This window comes from Sparus aurata, chromosome 18, assembly GCF_900880675.1.
Source record: "Sparus aurata chromosome 18, fSpaAur1.1, whole genome shotgun sequence".
In the NCBI taxonomy this organism is placed as follows: domain Eukaryota; kingdom Metazoa; phylum Chordata; class Actinopteri; order Spariformes; family Sparidae; genus Sparus; species Sparus aurata.
In genome coordinates, this window is record NC_044204.1 from 30,738,767 (window position 1) to 30,760,606 (window position 21,840).

Here is a 21,840-nt window from a genome sequence, read left to right on the forward strand (position 1 = left end):
AGGTGGGGGTGGGGGGGGGAACCTTTGGGAATTCCTTGTGCTCTCATTTAGCGTCCTCCCCCTCCCTACCCCCTCCCTCCCTCCCTCCCTTCCCTCTCAACACGGGCTAATATAGGGCACAACTGAGGAGAGGGGAAAAAAAAAAAAAAAATGCTATCTAGTAATTCTCCCACAAAACATTAAACCATATGTTTGTAGTGCCGATTCCCAGGCGGCGCAGGAACCACAAAGTGTTACCTGGATTAGACGCTCAACCCCCCTTCGACGTTTTTTTCCGGAGCCACCGCCTGCCCCCCTCTCATGTGGCGCCATACGCACATTAACGGATTTCTGGATGAGAGGAGTGTGCAAACTTTTCAGTCTGACATCCAAATTAAAGAAAATCCCTCAAGTCTCGCCTAAAGGGGAAGTTCCTGCTATTTGAGTTTGATTAGGCTCCATGGGCTTTAAGAAAAACTAAGCCGATTTCTTTAAGGAAACGGCGCAGATAGTCGAGTCTTTCTCCTTTTTTACTATGTAAAACCCGTGAATCGTAATCTCACGGAGATACTCTGTTTTTTTTTTCTTCTTCTTCTTCTTCTCCCCTGACTTGATGATGGAATAAGTCTGGGGAAAAAAAGCGCACGAAGACCTGAGCGGCTGAACAGGTGTTAAAACTGAAACTCTATCCGGCCTCGTTGCGCCTGGTGACACCGCAGACGCCTGTTCGTTCTAAACGGACGCCGTGGCTCCGTTTGAAAGGCTTAAAAAGCGCCGGGCATGTCTCTGAAGACAAAGACAAAACAGTAAAACGCCGGCCCCCGGAACCCGCGCAGCCACCGACAGCTCGAGACACGTTGGTCCTGAGCGGTGATTCCTCGGTAAGACAACAGCTCTGACTTAAGCCTCTTTAGCGTCAGCCGACTCCGCTGGAATGCAGACGTCTGCAGAGGGGGCCTATTATTTAAAATCTTTTCATCATGCTGAAAGGGAGGGAAATAGCTTTGACGTTGAGGAGCTCATGAATAATGAATGTTGTTTCTATCAATGTATGTATAATTAATCACATCTCTACTAACTGGACTCTGTGGCTCGGTGGAGCCTGTAGGCCTGAGTGACATGGAGACTGGTCTGAACTATTGTCTCTGTTTCAGAAAAGAAGACAGCCGCACGATCTGCAGTTTCCTATGCGGTGGGCGCTACACAGGTGGAGCCTTGGCCTTTTTTTTGTTCTGTTCCCTTTCAGAAAGCGGGGGGGGGGGGGGCGACTGTTTAGGTCCCGAATGAGCAAATATTTGTTCAGTTTCACACGGACAGGCGAGAGAAATGAGGGCGAAAGGCGGGCAGGAAGTCGGTGTTGTGTTTACGTATCTGTTTCATTGTGTTCCCGAGGAGCTGTTATTTAGTTCGCTCAAACAATGCTCGACACTTAGACCACGCGTGTGGTCAAGGGCGCAAGCGACCTCAGAATAGCATTTAATCCACGCGCTTTTCTCGGCCCCGGCAGAAAACGACCGCAGGAACGTACGCGCTGCAGCGGCGGAGCCAGGAAGCTTTTAAAAACCTCTTTTTTTTCTCCGCAGAATCACTCACTTTCATAACATGATTGATTCCCAAATGGGCTGCTGGGTTTGGGGTGAATTGATGGGTGATGAAGTGAAATGATGCAGAGAATGTGGCAGGTTATTTGTCACACGTGTACCCTTCTGTCACAATTGATTGTGTATAATTTGAGTTTGCAGGGGAGCCAGTTGATATTAAATGGTAACAACTCTCTGTATTCATCACAGCAGCCCCCCTTTAGCAGGCAGAAATAGAAAATGTAATCTCATCCACAAGCATGGCTGTGCCTCAGGCACTCTTTCACCCTTTTTACCGCTGATCCTCCCTGAGGGGCCCTGCCCTCTATAAAGGAAGAGGGAAATCTATAATCTAGCAGATGGCAGAGGATCTATGGGAAATTCTATAATCGGGAAGATGGTGGTGATGATGGTTGGGGGGGGAGGAGGGCAGAGGTGGTGGTGGAGGGTTACAGCAGCACAGCAGGCCAAAGTCCGTTTCTCCCTCCTTCGGATGTCGGACGAAATATATAAACCCACTCCGCGCAGGTGTGCCTCGGTGGTCCGGCGTCTTCGTCGTGGGTGTCACGAGCCGCTTAGAGGTGCTGCACCCAGAGGCGTCGTGGTCGCGCGCCAGCTCAGCCCTGCGAGTCAGGGATTGTTGGAGCTGTGCGCTTTTGTTTTTTGGTTTTTGTGTGGGGAAGCGGGGGAAGAGAGAGAGAGAGTCTGTGTGTGCAAGAATGTGGATGTGCAAGAGGCTCAAAGAGAAGCATTCCCTTTCACAGTCGCAGCGTATAGGATGAGAAAGTCACCCGAGTGCACGCGGCGCGCACACTCCTCCGCATCCTCCCTGCGAAAATTACACAAGGGGAATACATGCTTCTGTAAACAGGCGCCGTGCGACACTGACCATCCTTCATCCGGTGAGGTTTTCGCTCTGATTTCCTCCTCTCTCTTAATTTATTTTTTTTTCACGATTATTTTACCCATCGCCACTCTCTTAACTTTCCCACAGCCGAACCTAGCCGGGTAATGAATCCTTTTTATTTCCTAATTGCAGCCGACTCGTCCTGTAAACCCCCTGGATCTCTCTCTCTCCCCTCATCTCTTCCTTTAGCAGTGGGATATCAATAACAAGGCACGTAATGTGTAACATTTCCTTCCGGGACCCGTGGGGAGTCCGCGAATGAGCTGCAGCAACAATAAGCGAATACTGAGGCGCAAAAAAAAAAAAAAAAAACAAACCTCCAGACTGCTCAAACATGGAACCGAGCAGCCAAAATTCGATCTGACAGTTTTAATTGATTCCGTCTGGCCTGTTGTTCTTTATGTTTAAACTGTGCTTCTCGGTGTGGCAGTAAGAGCATTTTGTGTCCACAAGGAAGCGTGCCTGGATGTCGTCTGTCCGCTAAATTGACGATGTTAGAGAGTCGCATCGCACGACAGACACAAAACAGTCGCCTCTGTAATCAATTTCTCCTCTTTTTAAGATGTTTTTTTTGTTGTTGTCTTTTTTTAGACACAGCCTCGTACATCCAGCCCCACCCTGCTTACATGATGCCTTCTGTTTTTTTTTTGTTGTTTTTTATAAGCAAGTTTAAGTTATGTTTCATACCAAATATAGTCTATCTGGTAATTAATCCAGACAGAGATGCAGGCTGGCGAAGATTTCTTACCACAACCGCGGCATTCTGCATCCACGACAGCCCTTTTTTTTTTCTTTTTCTTTTTAAATGTGTAAATGGACGTAAGAGGAAGCCGCGTCGTCTGTGATTTAAAAAAAAAAAAACCCAAATCCCTTCTCCACAATAACATGTTGCTCGTGCATGCTGCTGCTTCCCTGTTTAAAATGCTGCATCAGCCTCAATAATGCATACAGTAAGGCAGCTGTGTGACATTTTTTTTTTTTTTCTCTCTTTTTCTCCCCTATCTCTGTGACATCTGCTGAACTTGTCGGGTGTTTACTGGTGTAACAACTGGTGTCTTCGCTTCCCCCCGCCCCCCCACCCCCTCCCGTCCTCTCTGCTGCTCCCCGTGCCCCCACACAATGAATACACTTGCATCCAGACTACAGAACCAATTGTCACGCTGGGAGGAAGGCAAATCAAATCTTACGGCAGCAACTAGGCGAGGAGATTGCTTTTCCTCTCAGTGGCGGAGGAGCGAGCCCGCCGTCGCCCCTCGCCTCAGGTTTTACTGGAGAGGGTGAAAAGGGGAAAAGCTACTGGGCCGCAGCAGCTGGACCTCGAGTCTCCCGCAGGTCAAGTCTCACCCATTTCCTCCCCATTTTCACCCTCTCCCTCTCTCTGTCTCTCGCCACTCTCTTTTCCACTTCCCTCCACACTCGTCCTGACACTACCTATCAGTCACCCGGCGACATCGGGGGACTTGCATTCCTCCCTCCAGTCCTCCAGATGAAACGGAACAATAATTATGGGGATAGAGTGGCTCTGGCCGCCAAACTGGGGCCGCTCGGATCACAACAACACATTGTCCAACCTGATTAAGGAGCCATTTGTGGCGTCCTCGCTGTAGTTAAGCAGTCCTCATCCTCTGGCCTGAAACTTGACCTCCCGGCGAGATCTATTGACATGTCCTCCAATTTGAGGTCGCTCAGAAATGTGGGGGCAGACATTACATTTCTTTACAGGAAGCCGGGGCTAATGCATCCAATTCCCCCGTCCTCCCAGATTAGGCACTTTTGAGTGACTCATCAATGGCCAAGGTTATGCCCTCACATGTTGGTTGTTTGTTTATTCCCACTGACAATTTGATGAATAGAGGAAACGTTGTTATCAGCCGCTTGAATCCTCTGATTAACGAGCAGCTGCTGTGCTCTCGATGAGCTACAGGGAAAGAGATGGTTGAATACTGTGAAGTGTCCCCCATCGGTTGTACCTACTACACGTTTAAGAGAGCTCCATGTAGAATAGGAAGAAAAAAAAACTGCAGAGACTGAGAGAATTGCATTAAGGAAAGGAAAGTACAGTTCCATTTCTGGACTGGAACAGCTTGAGAGCAGGGGCACGCCGCCTTCCCCTCTTCAGGCCGCGGAAAAACCTGCCATCCAAACCAATTACAGGCTGCAGCCGGAGTGACATCCGCGAGAAATTTTCTACCTTGTCTTTAAATAAAGTTTTCCCCGTGTTACCCATGCCTCGCGATTTCATTAGCCTCCGGCTGGATGTGCGCAACCACTGCAGAAGACGAGGCGGTTTCATTTTGGTTCCCTCGGACAAAAGTGCAGCGCAGGCGCAACGCAAAAAAACACGCGCGTTCACGATACGGCGGCTGGAAAACGCCACCGATCTAAACCCGCCAGGGATCTTTCAGTTTTTTTTTTTCTTCCTGTGATTCAAGGCCACATTACGTATCTAAAATGTGGCGTCGTTTCTGAGTTAATTCAATAATATGCGCTAATGTCTGATGAATAATTTAATCCGAGTTGCACTACGTTGCCACCGTCGTTACCTTTGATATTTAATGGAGTCGAGCTGAACGGGAACAAAAGGAGTCAGGGGTAATACGAGAGAACAAACATGGCGCGCTCCAAATTAAGGGCTAATAATAACATGATAATTAAATTCCTTTTTATGAATTATCTCCTCTATAGTAATGAGTTAAAGTTTAATTAGGGGTAAATGGTAAAAAGGGAGTCGGACTGATGCTAACCTTCAGCGGGGAAAAAAAACACGTTGCATCGTAATTTAGCCAACCCCAATCAGAGGCCTGCCCTCGCTTTGTTGCTTATCGTTTTTTTTTTTTTTTCCCTATCCTTCTGCAAAACAATAATTAGGCGTCCGCGAGGTGAGAGATGGCAAACAACGGCTTATCTTCTCTGATGATTGAAGGTATAGACCTCTGCGCTTTGGAGAATACTGCAAAGATACGAGCCCTTTTTCAAAGTTTACAGCAGCTAAAGAGACGCGAACAGCGCCTGCGTGAGTCAGATAATAATGCCGCGCAGCAGTTTTGTTGCCTTTGAAGCCACGAGGAAAAAAAAAAAACGTCTTCAGTACCAGGAATCTAAACAAACAAAGACGTGTATTTGGTAGCATTAAGCTCTTACATTTTTCATAGACTGCAAACAGGTCATGGGAGCGCTTTGCCAGAGGTAAACACCACACATTGGCTGCTGTGATCTGCCAGCATCGCTTTTATTTATTCCTGCGTATATTTATTTATTTCAGAAGAGATCCAAGAAGACTGGGTCTAATGTTTGACAATTCCTCCCCCCCCCAACCCGTCCTCCTCGCTGCTCGCGCTCCTCTGCCGTGCTGCGGTTTCACTTCCACGCGGAGACGCCCGCGAAAAAGTTCAAAATGCTCGACCCAATTAACATCTGATGGGGGGGAGAGAGCGTCCGCACAGTCGCACGCCGAGTTTTAATCCAAATCTGTTTGGTCACCGCGTATGACAGCTGTGCGGGGCCGCCGCCGCCCCACCAGCAGGCATGTGTCAAACGCAAGAGCTCGCTTGATAATCAGCAATTGTGCTCCAGTGCCTGCATTAACCTTTCTTATCATAGGGGTGACTCTGGTTTTTTTTTCCAACGGGTCTTTGATACGGGTACTGTAGCCTTCCCCTCGGAAGTCAGCCATTGACTCGTAGCTTTTATCGGGACACAGGATCTGCGCCGTGGAATTTTAAGTGAAGGCTCTGCTTTCTGTCTCGGCGCAAAAAAAAACACCTGCATCTTATCAGAGTTTGTCGAAAAAGGGGGTCGTATCCTGGCTCCTCTCCGCGGGACTGGGAAAGTCCTTTGAGAGGCTTCGATACCCTTTGGCCCTCTTGACGTCTCACCTAGCGCGAGGAGACGCTCGGCAGACGCAGGAGGGGCTACCTGCTCAGCGCACTCTAAACTCCTCCGTCCGCGCTCTCTTTACTTGTCAAGACGTTCTCCTCTGCTAAATAAATGTTGGGAGGGGAAAAAAAAAAAAAAATGAACGTAGGATGCCTTTGAACTGTGTTCTCTAATGTGGGTCAGAGATCTATCGTATGCATATTCTGAAAGCCTTTTCATCTGCAATTGCGGAGTTAAGATTCCCCTGATGCGCTCTTAATTTCATCTACTTCTCCGGTTATTTATTAAATATTTCTACATTAATATCTCCTCAAGCGTGGTCAAAGTGAAGAGTTCAGAGGAGAAGAAGAAGAAGAAGCAGCAGAAGAAGAAGAAAAGAGGAGAGAGAGAGAGAGAGAGAGAGAGAGAAAAAAAAAGGGAAACTTTTCCTCTCCCTCTGTCTGCATGTGAGCCTGTCCGCCCTAATGACTCCATTTTAAAGACAGTGGGCCGACCGCCAGTGGAGGGAGAGGAAGGGAGAGGGGAGCGAGGGATGGAGAGAGCGGGGAGGGTGAAGAGGAGAAGAGAGGCTGCGCTCACTGCAGCACTCTCCTCGGCTCTCAGCTCCCAGTCAGCCTCTCTGTGTGTGTGCTTTGAAAGAGAATAGGATTCAGCCCTTTGAAAGCCGAGGCTGCTCACCGGGGCCTTTGTGTAAAATAACATTTCTACTGAAAGCCAATTACTGGTAACATTATTTTGGTTGCTTCCATTATTAAAAGTACCTCTCTCTGTTGCCCCCCATCATCCCTCAACCACAACCCCCCCCACCCCGCCATCTCATCCACACCCCCGCCCCCTGCATTGCTCTGTTGCAGACGGAGAATTATTCCATCGACTCCAGTTACGTGAACAGCCGAGCCCACCTCATTAAAAGGTATGTCTTGATTAGGAATTGTTACCAGCACCTCGTTACCACTGTTATCTGTAATTGTTTTATCTAATGAGTGCACAGCTACCGTTTGCAAGTGTTTCCTGCATGTGTTTTTTTTTTTTCCCCCCAAATCAGTGTAATTGCGACGGGAGGATCAGATTTTTTTTTCGGGGGTGGGGGGGTGAATAGAATTTGCTTTGTAATGCGTTTAGCGGTCACAAACCTCGTACTTTCGAGAATATTAGATCACACGGAGCGGCAGAAATGGGCGCGTAATGATTTTCACATCCACAGATAACCTCATTAGGTTCATTAGCGAACACGCGTGGCTTGAATCACGTCGGGTCTCGGCTTCGGAACAACTCGGCGATGAAGCGATATTCAGGAGTTGCTTTTCCTTCTGCTGTTTTTTTGTTTTTTCGTTTCGAGACAGCAGAATCATGAATAGCCGGTAATTACGTTCTCTCTTCTTTGTTTTCTTTTTTTTTTTTTTTTTTTCTCGGTGAGGAAAAGGGGAAGGATAACTGTTTTCATTGTGCTTCACCTGAGCAAGGGCATTAGATAAGGTTTGCAGGAATGCAGGTGTGGGGGGGGGGGGGGGGGGGGATGGGGGATGGAGGATGGAGGATGGGCGAGGGGGGGTGGGGGGGACACATAATAATTCCCTCCAGCCGCTGAGGCTTCTTGAACTAGCCTCACTTTTCGAAAAAACTACAATCCTCCTGTCTTTTTCCCTGCAGCCGTGAGGCATTCCTTCCTTTCTTCTGTTTGAGGCCCCCCTTTTTCTTTTAAAACCCATTATGCCAATTTCCCCCCCCCCGAAAGATTCCCTGCATTAATGTAAACAAGGAGCATTCAAGTGTGGGCCTCTGCAGCACACTACAAAGAAATCCCCTCAGGAGCCGGCGAGCTTGTGGTCTGGGACAGGTGCAATTACAGTGATAACATCAGAGAGCCGGCATTACCTGCAGTCCTCTCTCCCAGGCTTGGAGAATGCGAGGCCGGTGCTGGGGAATGCAGCTACCTTGCGCTGTCCTTCACTTTCTCCACCTTTTTTTTTCCCCTCCTATTCTTCTCTCCCCTTATGCGAACTCGCTCGTATATATTTTTCTTTTCCCTGCCGCAAGAGCACATGTTCATATATTCACCCCCTATTTAGTGTTGTTTGTAAAAGCGGAATTTGTTCCAGTGGGATGGAAATCAAATGAAGGGAAATCACGCTGTTACTGTGCAGCTGTTGATTGTGCCCCCCCCCACCCCTCCCTCCTCTTTCCCACCACCACCGCCACCGCCACCGCCACCACACCGCCCGTCTTTATTGACTGTGAGCCCCAAACAAGACAGATGCTCAGTTTGTATGCTTCCAGCGTTTCCTGCATCCATCTTCCTTCCAGGAATTCCTGATTACTGCAGTATTTGTTTGATTGCAGTGAGCGAGCGCCTCCTGTTTGTTCAACGCGACGTCCTTGAAGTCGGGCGCATCCATCCGAAATGTCCCTGTCTCAAAAACGCCAACCCCGCGTCGCCGCCTCGCTGTCTGTGCGGTTGAAAAATGTCCACTTAATCCGAGGGGAAAAAGGCTCTCAGCAGATTTAAACTTCCTTCTTATTTCACGGTGGCTGCAGGCGTGGAGGCTGGAGCGAGGCTTTGTTTCTCCGCGGCGGTCTAGTGTTTAGCTAAGACTTACAGCGACGACAACAACAACAACATAAAAAAAAAAAAACCACACGCACCCTCACCGTGTGTTTTGAACTCATGGAAACGGGCGACGTAAAAGGGCAAAGGATTCGCACAGGAAAGGGGACGGCGGTGGGGAGGAGGTTAGAAAAAGACGGACAGCCCGTCACAAACCATCAGAGACACGGGGGGACGGAAGGAGAGCGTCTGAGAGAAGGAGATGTGACAGTTAATCAACGTTCCCTCTTCTCCTCCCTCCTGGCCCCCATGTAGCACGTCGACGTTCAAGGACCTGGAGGGGAACAGTCTGAAGGACAGCGGCCACGAGGAGAGCGACCAGACCGACAGCGAACACGACGTCCAGAGAGGACACTATGTTGACACGGCTGTCAATGACGTGCTGAACATGACCGTCCCCCCCAATGTTTGCCAGCTGCCAGACCAAGGTAAGGAAACCTGGCCTCATATGTGCATGCGTGTGTGTGTGCGTGTGTGTGTGTGTGTTGAGAGGACTTCGCCGTCCTTTGGAGTGTGTTTTGCCAGTTTCGAGATAAAGATTCTGAGAGTCGGTTTTTTTTTTTAATGCCACCGGAGCATCTTTTAAGGTGCATTAAGCCCATCGCAGGCTTCAGATGTGCAAGTATGAATAACAGCACAGTTTTTTTTTTTTTTTGTCTTTGATGTCCTGCCGGAGCAGCTAATGTGGGGGATCTCTGACAGCTCAGGCTAGCCTTTGATACAGGCTTAGGCAACATTATTGACTGATAGTAGCCATGTCTGCTCTTGAAGCGGGGCCCGACTTCTGATGTGCCTGAATGGCAGCAATTAGGGCTCACAAAGGTAGAAGGTGGAAAAATCTACATATCTCCACGTGCCCTCATCCATTATTCAGCGGGATCATTTAGCGGGGAATTAATGTTGATGTTTCGTTTTTCTGACTCACCGTTTAAAAAGACATCCACTTGGTTGGCAGAAGTCGGCGCGCGGGGTCATGTTCGTTCTTAACCACTGCCAGTCAGACCGGGGGAGGAGAGCGGGTCAGCGAGAGGGAGGCAGGGAGGGAGGGAAAAAAAAAGGCAGGATGAAGCTGTCTGGAGCGGGCCGGGATGTTACGATATGCACCTGAGGGTATTTACTGAGCCAAAAAAAGAGAAAAACACCACATGCACAGGTGCAACAGCTCAGCAGAGCGCCGGAGTCAGGCGTGTGTGAAAATTGCAGACATTTTAAGGATGACTCACATTAGCGATTTCATCCTGAGCGAGGAGGGGAAGACCGGACATTTTATTTTAAAAGCACACTCTGGAGGGCAGCTCTCGTCTCGCAGACGCCACTCGCCGGGTCTGAACTTCACATTTTGCACCGTTCTCCATTTTTAGTGGGGGGAGGGGGGACTTGTGCCAAATTTAGGTTTTTTCTCTTCTTCTTTTTCGCAGCTAACGTCGACATCATTTCGGTTCCCCCTTTTTTTTTTTTTTTTACCAGCGCTGCCCTAGTGAGGCTGCCGACGCTCTCGCTACTCTACTTTTCTTCCTCCTCAGCTCGTATCGGGAAGAAATTTTAATGAGCGAGCGAGATAACGAAAAAAAAAGGAGCTCCTGCTTGATAAAAATGCATAAAGGGAGGCAGATTATGTGATTTTTATTTAAATTATTTATCCGACTGTTTTTTTTTTTCCCAAACATTTTTTTTGTATCCATCAGTGGACTGTGAAGTGCGTGGGTGTGGCTGAAGGAGCAGTAATGGACGAGTGTCGGCTCTTCCTTGTCTGCAGCCTGGCGTGTTTAACTCACCAGATGCTTCACTCGGAGCAATTTGGCTGCTGAATGTCGTTTGACTGCGCTGTAACGACATCAGCAACCTACACTTTTCTGTTAATCAAGAATGGAGTCAAACAAAAATGGAATCCGCCTTGGTAGATGGCAGCGACTCGGAGATACGGATGGAAACGCGCGGGGACGGGAGGCGTGGTGACCAGCAGGGGCGATAAACACTGAAAGAGCACGATTCGCTGACCGCCGGTGTGCCGGGGGCCGAAATTACTCCGCAACCCAGCGAAAAGGTCTTAAAAAATAAGCATGCTGACAAGTCTTGAAGTAGTGGGATCTCATTAGCGGAGACAATTAGAAATGATGTACGCGAAGAATATTACAAGTGGGGGAAAAGCTCTCTGAGGCAGTTCTTTTTTCATTAACACCGGCGATGATTGTATCTGTTTCAGCAAAACGGATGCATGCCTCCTGAATGTGTAATGCAGCAACACACTGCTGGTAAACAGCACAAGAGGCTATTTCACAGTGCCGTCCATTCTTTTGACCAGAACAAATAGATGATAACAAAGTGTCTGTTTGGAATTACAATTAGGCGGTTTGTTATTGGCTTTTTCCCTCCTCCTCCTCCTCCATCTTCTTCTTCTTCTTCTTCTTCTCCATCGCGCACGGCTGCACGACTCACTTTTGGCCGGCGACTTTCCCCTCAGTAAGGACTCAACAGAATGGCTCCACTGGAGTCTTCCCTCCCCTTTGTGTTTTTGCGAGTCAGTCAGCAGCAGTGGTCACACCAGAGAGTAATGAGAGGGCTGTTCATAATTATTAAATGAATTGACCAAAGATCCTTACACGTGCAGAAATGTAATGACAGAGCAAATGAAATCGTCCCTCTATTACCATCTCGACGGCCTAATTACATAGTTAGAGGGCATGGTGGGCTGACAGCGATGGGCAGATTCAGCATGACGCGCGGTTGAGTCCGTCTCTCCCGTTGTATGAGGATTTTTCATCATCACATTTTTTTTTATTATTATTTTTTTTTTTGTGGGCCTCCTCCGGAGAGCACTAGCTTCCTCTCCTCCCTGCTTTCATTTTCCTCTGTGCAAAAGTGACTCGAGTGCGAAGGCAGAAATAGAACAGCGGAGGTTTGTACAGTGTGAGAGCAGGCGCGGCGGTTACACTCGTGTGACGCTGCGGTTTTTTTTGGTTTTTTTTTCTTCACTTTGAGCTCATCTGTCTTAATTGACAAAAAAAAAAATGGACACTATCTGCTTGGTTCTATTGAGCGAAAAGAGGGAATTGTCAGAAAACAAATAGGCATGTTCGCTCAACACCCCGCTGCTAAGATGTCTTCTGGGAGTCGCTCTGTGGTACAGTGCGCCTCTCCTGCCAGCTAAAGCAGAAAACAAGTTGAGAGACTGCAATTGCCAAAGGACGACGACAACACACACAGGATAGAAGCGCCTTGTTGTATTGTCTTTTGGTTTTTTTTTTTTCCCCGTGCTTTTATTGTTCTGTTTTCATGTGCTGATAAGCGGCGAGAACAGAGCAAAAAAAAAAAAGGGGGACTTGAAAAAGGGGGAGGAGGAGGAGGAGGAAGGGTTAAACTCTCGGGCTTTTACAGTGCAAATGTTTACTGTTCCCAGTGTCGTGTAAAGGTGCTGTTTGCCCGGGAGACGAGCCATTACCTTTACACAAAGACGCTGCGTCCACATCATCTGGTGGGCTTTTCATGTGGGAATGCATTTGTGTGACAAGACTCGGCTGCTAACTAGCCCCGGCTCTGAACCACAGGGGGCATCCTTTTTTTTTTTGTTGTTGTGTGTGTGTGTCCGTGTGTCCCTTTCTGTATTTGATATTTTGGCTTTTGTCCATCAGAGTTCTGCCTTTTTTTTTTGTTTGTTGTTTTCTTCTTCTTCTGTGGTTTCAACAAAGCTACTCATTATCCCCCGGCCCCGGCCACTACCGAGGTAACTTTCATCGAAGTGCCTGCGAAGAGATTTTTCGACTTAAATCTGATGCCTCTCCGCTGGATCCCTGCCAAGGATCTACAGACGGCGTGCGTGCGCTCTTTTTTTTTTTTTTTTTTTTTCGGAAAACCTGACCTAAAATATCCTCACCCGGCGGATTAGCTTAGGGGGGAAGTATCTGAAGAGCCAAATTACATTAAATCTCTTAAAATCTATAAAGGAAGGGGGGCTATCTTTAACATGTAATGGTTCACTCATATCTGCCAGTGGAATATAAATGGGCGGTATCGCTGTAACTAAAAAACTGAGGAGCAGCTATATAAAATGAATTCGTCTTTATCTTTATAGGCATGTCTGTGAAGTTGGAGAAGGGGGGATTTGGTTGAAATGTGCGACATGCTAGCTTTGGCTCTGTAGAACCATTAGTGTCAAGGGAGAAGCGAGGGAACAGACTCCGAGGGGGCTGGTGACAAAGAGAGAGAGAGCTGAATCTATTTTTTTTTTTTTTTCTCCCCGACTTTGCTTTGATTGTCATAGCTCACACTTTAATTCCCCCCGGATATATGGATGAGCCATGGTTTTTTTTAAGGATTAAGATTCATGTATTGTTAAATCGCTCGTGTTATCTCGGCGGGGGGGGGGGGGGGGGGGGGGGGGAGAGCACGAGTGGCCGATTTGCGGGTTTAGAGTTTTTTTTTTTTTTCTAGCGGTCTTGGTTTTGGAATCGTTACCGGGTCAATATCGAGGTGTTCTTCAGGAATGAAAAAAAAAAAAAAAAGAAGCCCCCTCCTCGCAGCTTATTAGGCTCAAAGGGATCCGAGACTGCTCAATTAGGTGGAGCAGGGAACGGGCCTCTTTTAGTTCTGACACATCGCATGGCCTCCACCTCTGGAGAATATCTCTCATCTATCTGTTAGCCTCCCTATGGGTGTGTGCCTGAAGCTGGAGCCCAGGAATGGAAGCCCCCTCCGTGGGCCGCAGATTTCTCCGTATTCCCTCCTTCCATCAGCAGATCCGCAGGGTTTCGCTGTTCCTAATTGATTTCATCCCACCCACCCCCCCCTCCACACACCTTTCCTCCCTCTCTCTTTCCTTCCCCTCCCCCTCCATGCGTCTCTCCGTCTTTCCTCCTCCGACTGCAAACATCTCCAACCCACAGCTCCCCAACTTTGTGCCAGTCAAGCAGTCCCCCCTCCTCCTCCTCCTCCTCCTCCTCCTCCTCCTCCTCCTCCTCCTCCCCCTCCTCCCCTGTTGAATTAAAGAAAGAGTAAAAAAGCACCTCACATGTTCCTGCTGCAAAAAAACTTGCCCTAAATTCAACACGGGGAACATTTCTAGTTTGCAGTTCTCTGATCTACTAACGAAAATGCTGACAGGTGTCAGAATCAGGAAAGGCAACAGGAACAGGGCTCTGCTGACAACAGGAGAGAGAGGTGGAGGAGAGAGAGAGGGAGAGGGAGGGAGGGAGGGAGCGAGACAGAGATGGAGAGATGAGCTGAGAGTGTAGTAAGCAGTCTGAGCGAGAGGGGGGAAATAAAAAGAGCAAAAGAGGGAAACAATCTCTCTGACAGGTAGGAGCGATTTTTTTCTTTTTTTTGCTTTCATTCTCTCGCTCCACGGCTGTGAATGTGCGGAGGGGATTTGACTGATTCTCAAACAACATTTGATTGGATTAAGCTTGGAAAGTCTTGGCGTCATTCGGGGGGGTTGGGTTGGTGGGGGGGGGGCTGACGACGACACGTGTTGCGTTATGATGTCTCGTGATTAGGTTAACATACAAACCCTATACCGGGACCATCCATTTTGATTTGGATTTGCCTAATCTAATGTGTAACCCATGGTGGAGGTAAAATGGCTGACAGTGACAAAGAGCCCGGTGCAACGCGAGCATTAAGGAAGATGGAGTGCAAACACACAAAAACACACACACACACACGCACACGGACGCACACGCACGATCAACACCACGAGAGAACGCTCGCAGGCAGGTGTGGTGGAGTCTGTAATGAACCACCACGATGCAGATTCCGCCTCTGAGAGGAGGCGACTTGAGGAAGTGTAAGGAAATAAAATGCCGTTTTCAAGCTGTGTCCATCTGTGCTCGTCTGGTTTATCTCGCTCGCAGCGCCGGGTAAAATTGCGCGACTCGGCGAGGTCCTCTGTCTTATTGAAATTACACCTAATGTAATAAAAACAGAGCGGGCCGATATTGATTTTCCAAACACCAGAGACCCTCTATCGCTTTTGCTCTCCCCTCTGGATTTTTTCTGCGCGAAAAAAAAACCCACCAAAAACTCAGCTGCTTTTTTTTTCTTCTTTTTTGCTCTAAATTAAAAAACGCGTCCGTGGCCTCTTTGGTGGTGTTTGTTTGCGGTACTCGCACAAGTAAACACAACAAAATTACTTGAAAAATCGTGTGCGAGCGCATCCCTTTAGCTCTCTCGTTAGCTCCGAGAGGGAATAAGTTAAGAGATGTGAAGAAGCACCTAAACAAACTTGACATGTTTTGATTCTCTGCTAAGTCTTTACGAGCGCTGCCTCCAGCTGCTCTTTCACGCCAACACAAGACACAAAAAAAACAAAAAAAACAAAGAAAATACTCGCGGAAGGTCTTCTCCTCCAGCCCCCGGTCTGCAAACATATAGTAATGTTGTAAAACTCTAATGGCGTCTCTCTCTCTCTCTCCCCCACCACCACCACCACCACCCGAACCCTCATTCTGCCAAAGCTCTCCTGAATGTACCCAGTGTATTTAATCAGCTCAAGAGGGGACTGCTTATCTCTCTGCACTTGTCATGGATAGCGTATTGAACATATCAGAGAGAGAAATGGGAATAGTTCATTATTTTCTAGGGCTCACAATGAGCCTGATGTATCTCATTGCGGGCCCTCCACTGACAGCTCATTTTCGAGACAATCCTGGCATTCAGTTCACAACGCGGCAGGGCGAGAGAGAGAGAGAGAGAGAGAGAAAGAGAGGGAGAGACGGAGGGAGGAAACGCGGAGAGAGGGAGAGAAAATAGGGCTCCGGATCTCCATTGCTTATTCATGATGCTGTGGCATGCTAGGTGTGTTAATAATCTCCGCAGAAACCGAGCGAATCACAGTTGTTTGTTGAACACCTAGCCAAGCTGGGGCCCCGATCGACAGCAGATGGGAAAACAGGGGGATCAGGGTGATCCCAGACAGAGGGAGGGAGATTAAGAACAGGTAATGCGCCGAAGTTGATGGGGGCCGAGTGTGTGTTAAAGCGAGGAGGAGAGAGTGCCTGAATTTTAAATCTCGTCTGGAGAGTGTGTACGCGGCGCGTGGAGTGCGTAGGTGTGGCTGCGAGTGTGTGTCTTTAAAGGTTAATCAGAGACGGAGGGGGGGAGAGAGAGAAAAGAGGGAGAGAGAGAGAGAGGGGGAGACAGATAAAGAGATGGCACGAGGGAGAGAAATACTGTGGCTAAAAGGGGGAAATAGAGTGAAATCCGAGCAGCAGAGCTGTAGCGTCGCCTCCAGCCGACTCGCCTTTTGTGGCTCCGATTGATTCTGGTTCTTGTCGGAGGAGCTGAGACAGCGGCCATTTTTTCCCTAACTGCACCCATTGCGGTTCAATTCTTCGAGGTCGCCGCGTGGGCACGACCTCCTCTCCACCCACCATACAAGCCCGAGCAATAATAAGACGGAGGGTTGAAACAGAGGGCTTCATCGCTGCGGCACCACTTCTACCTCAAGCACGCGAAAACATAATGGACACGCGTTTCTCCTGATAATTACGTCGTGATCCGAACGGGATCGTTTCTCTAAATGAGCTCGTTGTACTCATTATGTTTCTTAACAGTCACTCTCCCTAAGCCATCAAGTCATCGCCTCTCGGCGCTCTGCGGTTCAGACGTTCTCACCCGGCACTCCTGCCGTCAGTGGGACGGGGATCTCGTACCTCCAGGAGTCTGATGTAGGCCCCGCCGCCGCGGATTCTAATCCGAGCTGAATTTACATTTTACAGTGATAATCTTATCTACCGAGATAAGATGTAAATTCAACATAATGAGAGGTTAACAAAGCCTCCTCTGCCGTAGTGGTGCTTTATGTCTCTCCCACCCACAAACGGTGCGAGTGCAGAGGCAGAGGCAGCCATATCCTGGCAGTGAAATTGATGTCAGTAATCAGTGTTTTTTCTCCCTGCCTGCCTGTTGAATTTTTATGAAGTTACGCCGTTAAAGAGACCGTCCAAGGAGCATGACAGCGCCAGTCCGCGCCGTTAATGCTCCCAGATGACGTCTGTTTACTCTGAAGTAACAAAGACCGCAAGCAGCTGGTTAAATATGACAGAAACAAAGAGGACGGTCAGGTCGGCGCCCAGCAGAAAGCGTGCCAGATCACCAGGTCATTGGTTCTGTGCCCTGATAACTGTCTTTTACATGTTCAAGTCTTCTTCACCGTATCAGTAGAATTCTTAAGCACGGTGATTCAACAATACACCGCAAAAAAATATAAAATTCAGTCTGTGTTCTGAGGTTCACTATCTCAAAACCCTCTTCTCATGAATCTCTCAATCTTCTCGCAGAGTTACCTTTGCACATGTCAGTTGTTTGCTTTCACACACACACAGGAAACGTGTCTGCGAGTGGAGCTGCAGGCTTTCTACTTTTTCCTTTGACTCGGACTGCGCGCGCGGATTTTCGCCCGCGGTATCGCCGAGGCTGTCTTTGAATTTGTTATTAAAAATGAAAAGACTTGTTGTTGTTGTTGTTGGAGTTAAACCAGGCCAGTACCTGTTGCATACGGAAAATTACACATTACATTACCGTATTGGCTGAAAAAGAATGATTTGATGGCGCTAATGTTTCGCTTAACGCCGGTCTGGACATCTTTAGTCTCCGAGATTTACTGGGGCTGAGGAAACTGGAGTAGAGAAAAGACGTTTGCGGCGCTGCCAGGGGGAATGTGTCCCCAACTGATTTGCTATTGTTGTCTGTTGCATCAGGAATGCAACTTGTGTGCACGACAGTGAAGTCAACAGTACAACAGATAACTCCGGGCCTGCTCCTGATCCTCCAGTGACAGCTTGAGTTCCTCTCAAGAGTCCTTAATACACCTTCACAAAAGCACGACTTACCACAGCATTGTTGCCGAAATGGTATGACTATTAGACTGGATACCATGTGGAGTAAACAACCTGATGAGGACATACTATACACATAGACTAACTCAAAGGAGCCTCAGTGTGTGGCTGGAAGTGGGCAGAATAGTCACCGAGTGACTGCCAAAGCAAGGCTTGTATTACAGGGATCCCAGGATATCAGACACCAGGCGGCCTGTGCTCCCTCCAGGCAGGGCAGAGTCTGGCAGCTGGCCCGTAGCCCAGATAGCTATAATCAGCTCCATTACCTGTAGCACTGACTCCCATTTATGAGCCCTCATAGTGGAACCATACCGGCTATACTGCGGGGATTTAAGGATGCTGGGAATTTTCTTTTTTCTTTTTTTTTTTTTTAGGGAAAGCGCAAACGGCACGGAGACGCCGCACACGCCGCGGCCTCACCTGCCGCAGACACGCACGAGGCTCACGAGCGCGTTCGCAGCCGCACGCCGACAGAAACGCGTCGGCGAATGGGAGAGAGAGATTTTTTTTTTTTCCGGGCATTATGTGTCTTTGGCGCGAGGCTTTTGTTTTATCTTCTCCCCTCAGTGACGAAGGGGAAAGATTAGGAATATACTCTGCTCTGTTTAAGAGGAAAATCAGCTGTCTTTTGACAAGTACATTGTAGCCCGCAGTTTTCTGTCCGGAATACAAAGAGACATTTATCACTGCAGCTGGGGTGAGGGAGGAAGAGAGAGAGGAGGAGGAGGAGGAGGAGGAGGAGGAGGAGGAGGAGGAGGAGGGGAGGAGGAGGGGGTCTCCTGTGCCGCAGCAATGTGCATTTCTTTTTTTAACCCCTATTACTTCCTCTCTGTGTGAAAAACACGAGACATACATCCTCTTTAATCCATCTGAGATTTCCCACTTCCTATTTTTCTTTCTTTGCAGTGTCTCCCCCCCAATGCCTTTGTCACCCCCACCTCTGTTTTTTTTTTTTTTTTTTTTTTTTTTTTTTTTTTTATCTCGGTTGGCATCACCTTGTTTCCACTGACAACACTGTAACTCAGACGGAATATGTAGCAGGAATATGTAAAGTTCTGTCGTCCTCCTCAGTTGTGGCAACAAAAGGTTACTACCTCAGGCACGCTGCTATAATATTTCCATATTCCGCTCCCCTCATGTATATTCAGTCGGAATAATTTATTCTCTAACATTTTATGGCCGTCGAAATGCAGAGATTCCTCCTCGCACAGACCGCTGAATGCACCGCGAAGCCCAGCGTGGCAGAAATGTGCTCTTTTGGATTTGTTTCTCAGCAGAAGTTAAACAGAGGTTAAAGAGAAGTCGTCCAAATCACCTCCATCATTACTATCCTTCATTCGCCAATTAGTGTCAGCGTTCCCCACGCTGTCCCCGAGATGACCTTGCTGGGATGAGCTCACTATGTTGTAATTCAACATTCTGAGTTTCGGTCTCAATAGTTGGAGGCGCGTTGTGGCTGCTGGTGACCCAGATTATAAACTATTGATGAGAGAGTGAGGGCTCAGAAACAGAGAACAGGGACCTGGGGAGCTACACCTCAGACCTGGTCTTGGCCAACCGTCTCCGCAAGACCCCGCCTGGACTTTGTCTTTCAACACGTCTTCATATTGAAGAACCTCCCACTTCCCTGTGCTCCGCGTGTCTCTTATTCAATGAATGAACAAGCAAACGTGCATCGCAGCTGAGCTTAACATGGTTATCTGAGCAGGGGTGAAAATCAGTGCACGACCTGAATTCAGGATTTGATGCGGGTCACGCAAACAGCATTTTCCGTTTTGATATCCTAAATCAGGCCTCACTCCAACTGTTGCATTATTCCTAATGCCGCGTTCGCCGGCTAAGGCGCGTGGGACGTGCCGAGGTTATTTGGGTTTTAGGAGCGTTCCTTGGACAGCGTCTTCAGAAAATGCATCTGAAATTATGTTTTTCACTGCAATTTGCGACACTTGGCCTCTCGTCTGTTTATGGCCGGCTCTGCGCGAGGGAAAAAAAGGCACATTTATGATTGGAAGGTGAAACACAAAGGGGACGTATTATGCTTGTTTTCAGCTTCAGAATTGTATTTTGGGTTACTGCGTAAGTAGGTTTACATGCTTTAGTGTCAGTCTGTCCAGGGGCCAGCCAACGCCCAGCCTGCTCTGATTGGTCAGCTCACACACGCCTGACCCAGCTGTGCTAAATCGATTCTCACACACAAAATTAGCCACCAGGCATTAATTCTGCTGATGTGTGACTCTGTGACGTCGTGTGATGTCACGAAGTCGCAGGACTTAAAGGGACAGCTGATGAGGCGTTTCAGGAGCAGTGCTTTCTGTGGGAGAGAGGAGCTTCTGTTGCTGTTGGTTGCATTTAACTTTTAAGATCTTCTACATGCACAAGAACAGATATTGAACTCTGAAGAAAGAGTCTGTGTATGTTAATCAAAGTATGGAAAGAGGGAAGGTTCATTTGATTTTCATTAGTAGGAATATTCTCTTTGTTTCGGAATAAGGGCAAAAACAAACTGGATATTTTTGTGCGTGCAAACACAGGGAATGAGTTCACTCGAGAACCTCGGTGACCTTGTTATCGACACGCCACTGTTAGATTTCTGCCTGTTTTTTAAGATTATCACTTTAAATGTTCTCTCTCTGACTGTATTTACATCATGTTCATGAGAGGTCACGAGCCGAGCAGGATGCAGAGCGGCGTAGCCGGCGGTGCTGGATAATCAAATTAAAGTAAATTCATCAGCATTAAAAAAAAAAAAAACACATCTCACAAAGGTCCTCTGTTTTTGTATTGTGATTCTAATGAGACGTTCCCTTAAGGCTACCACACATCTTTCTTGGCATTACTTCACATTATCATGTCACATTAGTATATTATGTAAAATTAGGTCAGTGTGAGCTATGTTAATGTGCTAACTAACTCACTGGCACATTCATTTGCTTGATACGTACAGTAGTAAGCTTACAACAACAACAAAAAAGAATACTTTCAATACACCCCGGGAGGCTTTCTTGTCCCTCTGATGTGCGATTGGCTAAAAGGACAGACTCCATTCATCGGATGTCTCCTGCCGGCCGAATGTGACTTTTCAAACCCTGCTGTCCCCCACCTCCTTAAAAAGGCAGGATAAAAGGTAATGGGAGAGGTCGGTTGTTAAGTTTAATGGCAGACAGGAAAGTCTCAGAGTGGCTCTTTTTAATGATGTGCCTGTTCTCATGCGGTCCTTGTTAAAGACGGGGCCCGGGATGCATTCAGAGGACGGAGGACGGAGGACGGGGGGGGGGGGGACACTGTGCTACCCTGCATGCTCTGTGAGATCTGCAGTGGGGGGTCCCGGGGTCCTTTGTGTGTTCTCCGGCACATCGTAGACATCCTGCGCTCCTTCTGTATTCAGCTCACATTAGCATCAGGAAATAAATAAAGCAAGCAATCAGGCCGTGACCTCTTATATCCACAGTGCTGCCAGCACACCCCCCGCTCGCTCAGCCTCCCTCCTCCTCCTCCTCCTCCTCCTCCTCCTCCTCCTCCACTGCACTCCACGCAGGTTAAACTTGCCTGGATTTGCAACTGAATGTCAAGCTTGGTGTTTGGCTTTACCACAGGGCAGGTTGTTCCTCCACTGTCTCCAGAGAAAGGGGGCTCGAGGATTCGAGCGGGAGCGAGGGGAATTGGATCTTTGACACCTGCCACTTCCACTCGGCTGCACCTTGCTCCCTCGCCACACATAAGGACTTTTCATGTCACAGCTCAGCATGTTATCACGAGTGGGCACAGGGCCTGAGAAATCCAATTACTACCACTGTGTCAGACCCCTGCCATCATTCTTATGTATGCTATAGTCATGTTCCTCAAAATCAGAAAAGATGTGCCTATTAGTTCCTTCTCTTTTCTTCAGACTCAAGTCTCCCACCTCCGTTTCAATCTACAGTACGAGCTGCAGCTCTTGCTCGCGGACTGCCTCGCTGCTGACAATCCTCTGTATAGAGCAGCGCCGGGTTGGTGGGTGGCTAATGCTACGGACATTGGTTCTGACTGTCTGATATTAAGTGGTATCATGGTGCAGGCTTCACT

General features: G+C 48.2%; 1 protein-coding gene across 8 annotated transcripts in view; it reads left to right on the forward strand.

The window, feature by feature from the left end:
• Nucleotides 1-21,840, forward strand: part of pcdh19 (protocadherin 19) — a 57,261-nt gene that overhangs the window by 24,189 nt on the left and 11,232 nt on the right. For 4 of the 8 annotated variants that reach the window (XM_030395976.1, XM_030395973.1, XM_030395971.1 and 1 more), the window contains exons 3-4: nt 7,197-7,255; nt 9,191-9,375. In XM_030395976.1, the coding sequence (XP_030251836.1) occupies nt 7,197-7,255; nt 9,191-9,375 (244 nt within the window). The remainder of the gene's footprint in view (nt 1-7,196; nt 7,256-9,190; nt 9,376-21,840) is intronic. The other 4 variants (XM_030395977.1, XM_030395975.1, XM_030395972.1 and 1 more) reach the window with 1 other exon arrangement.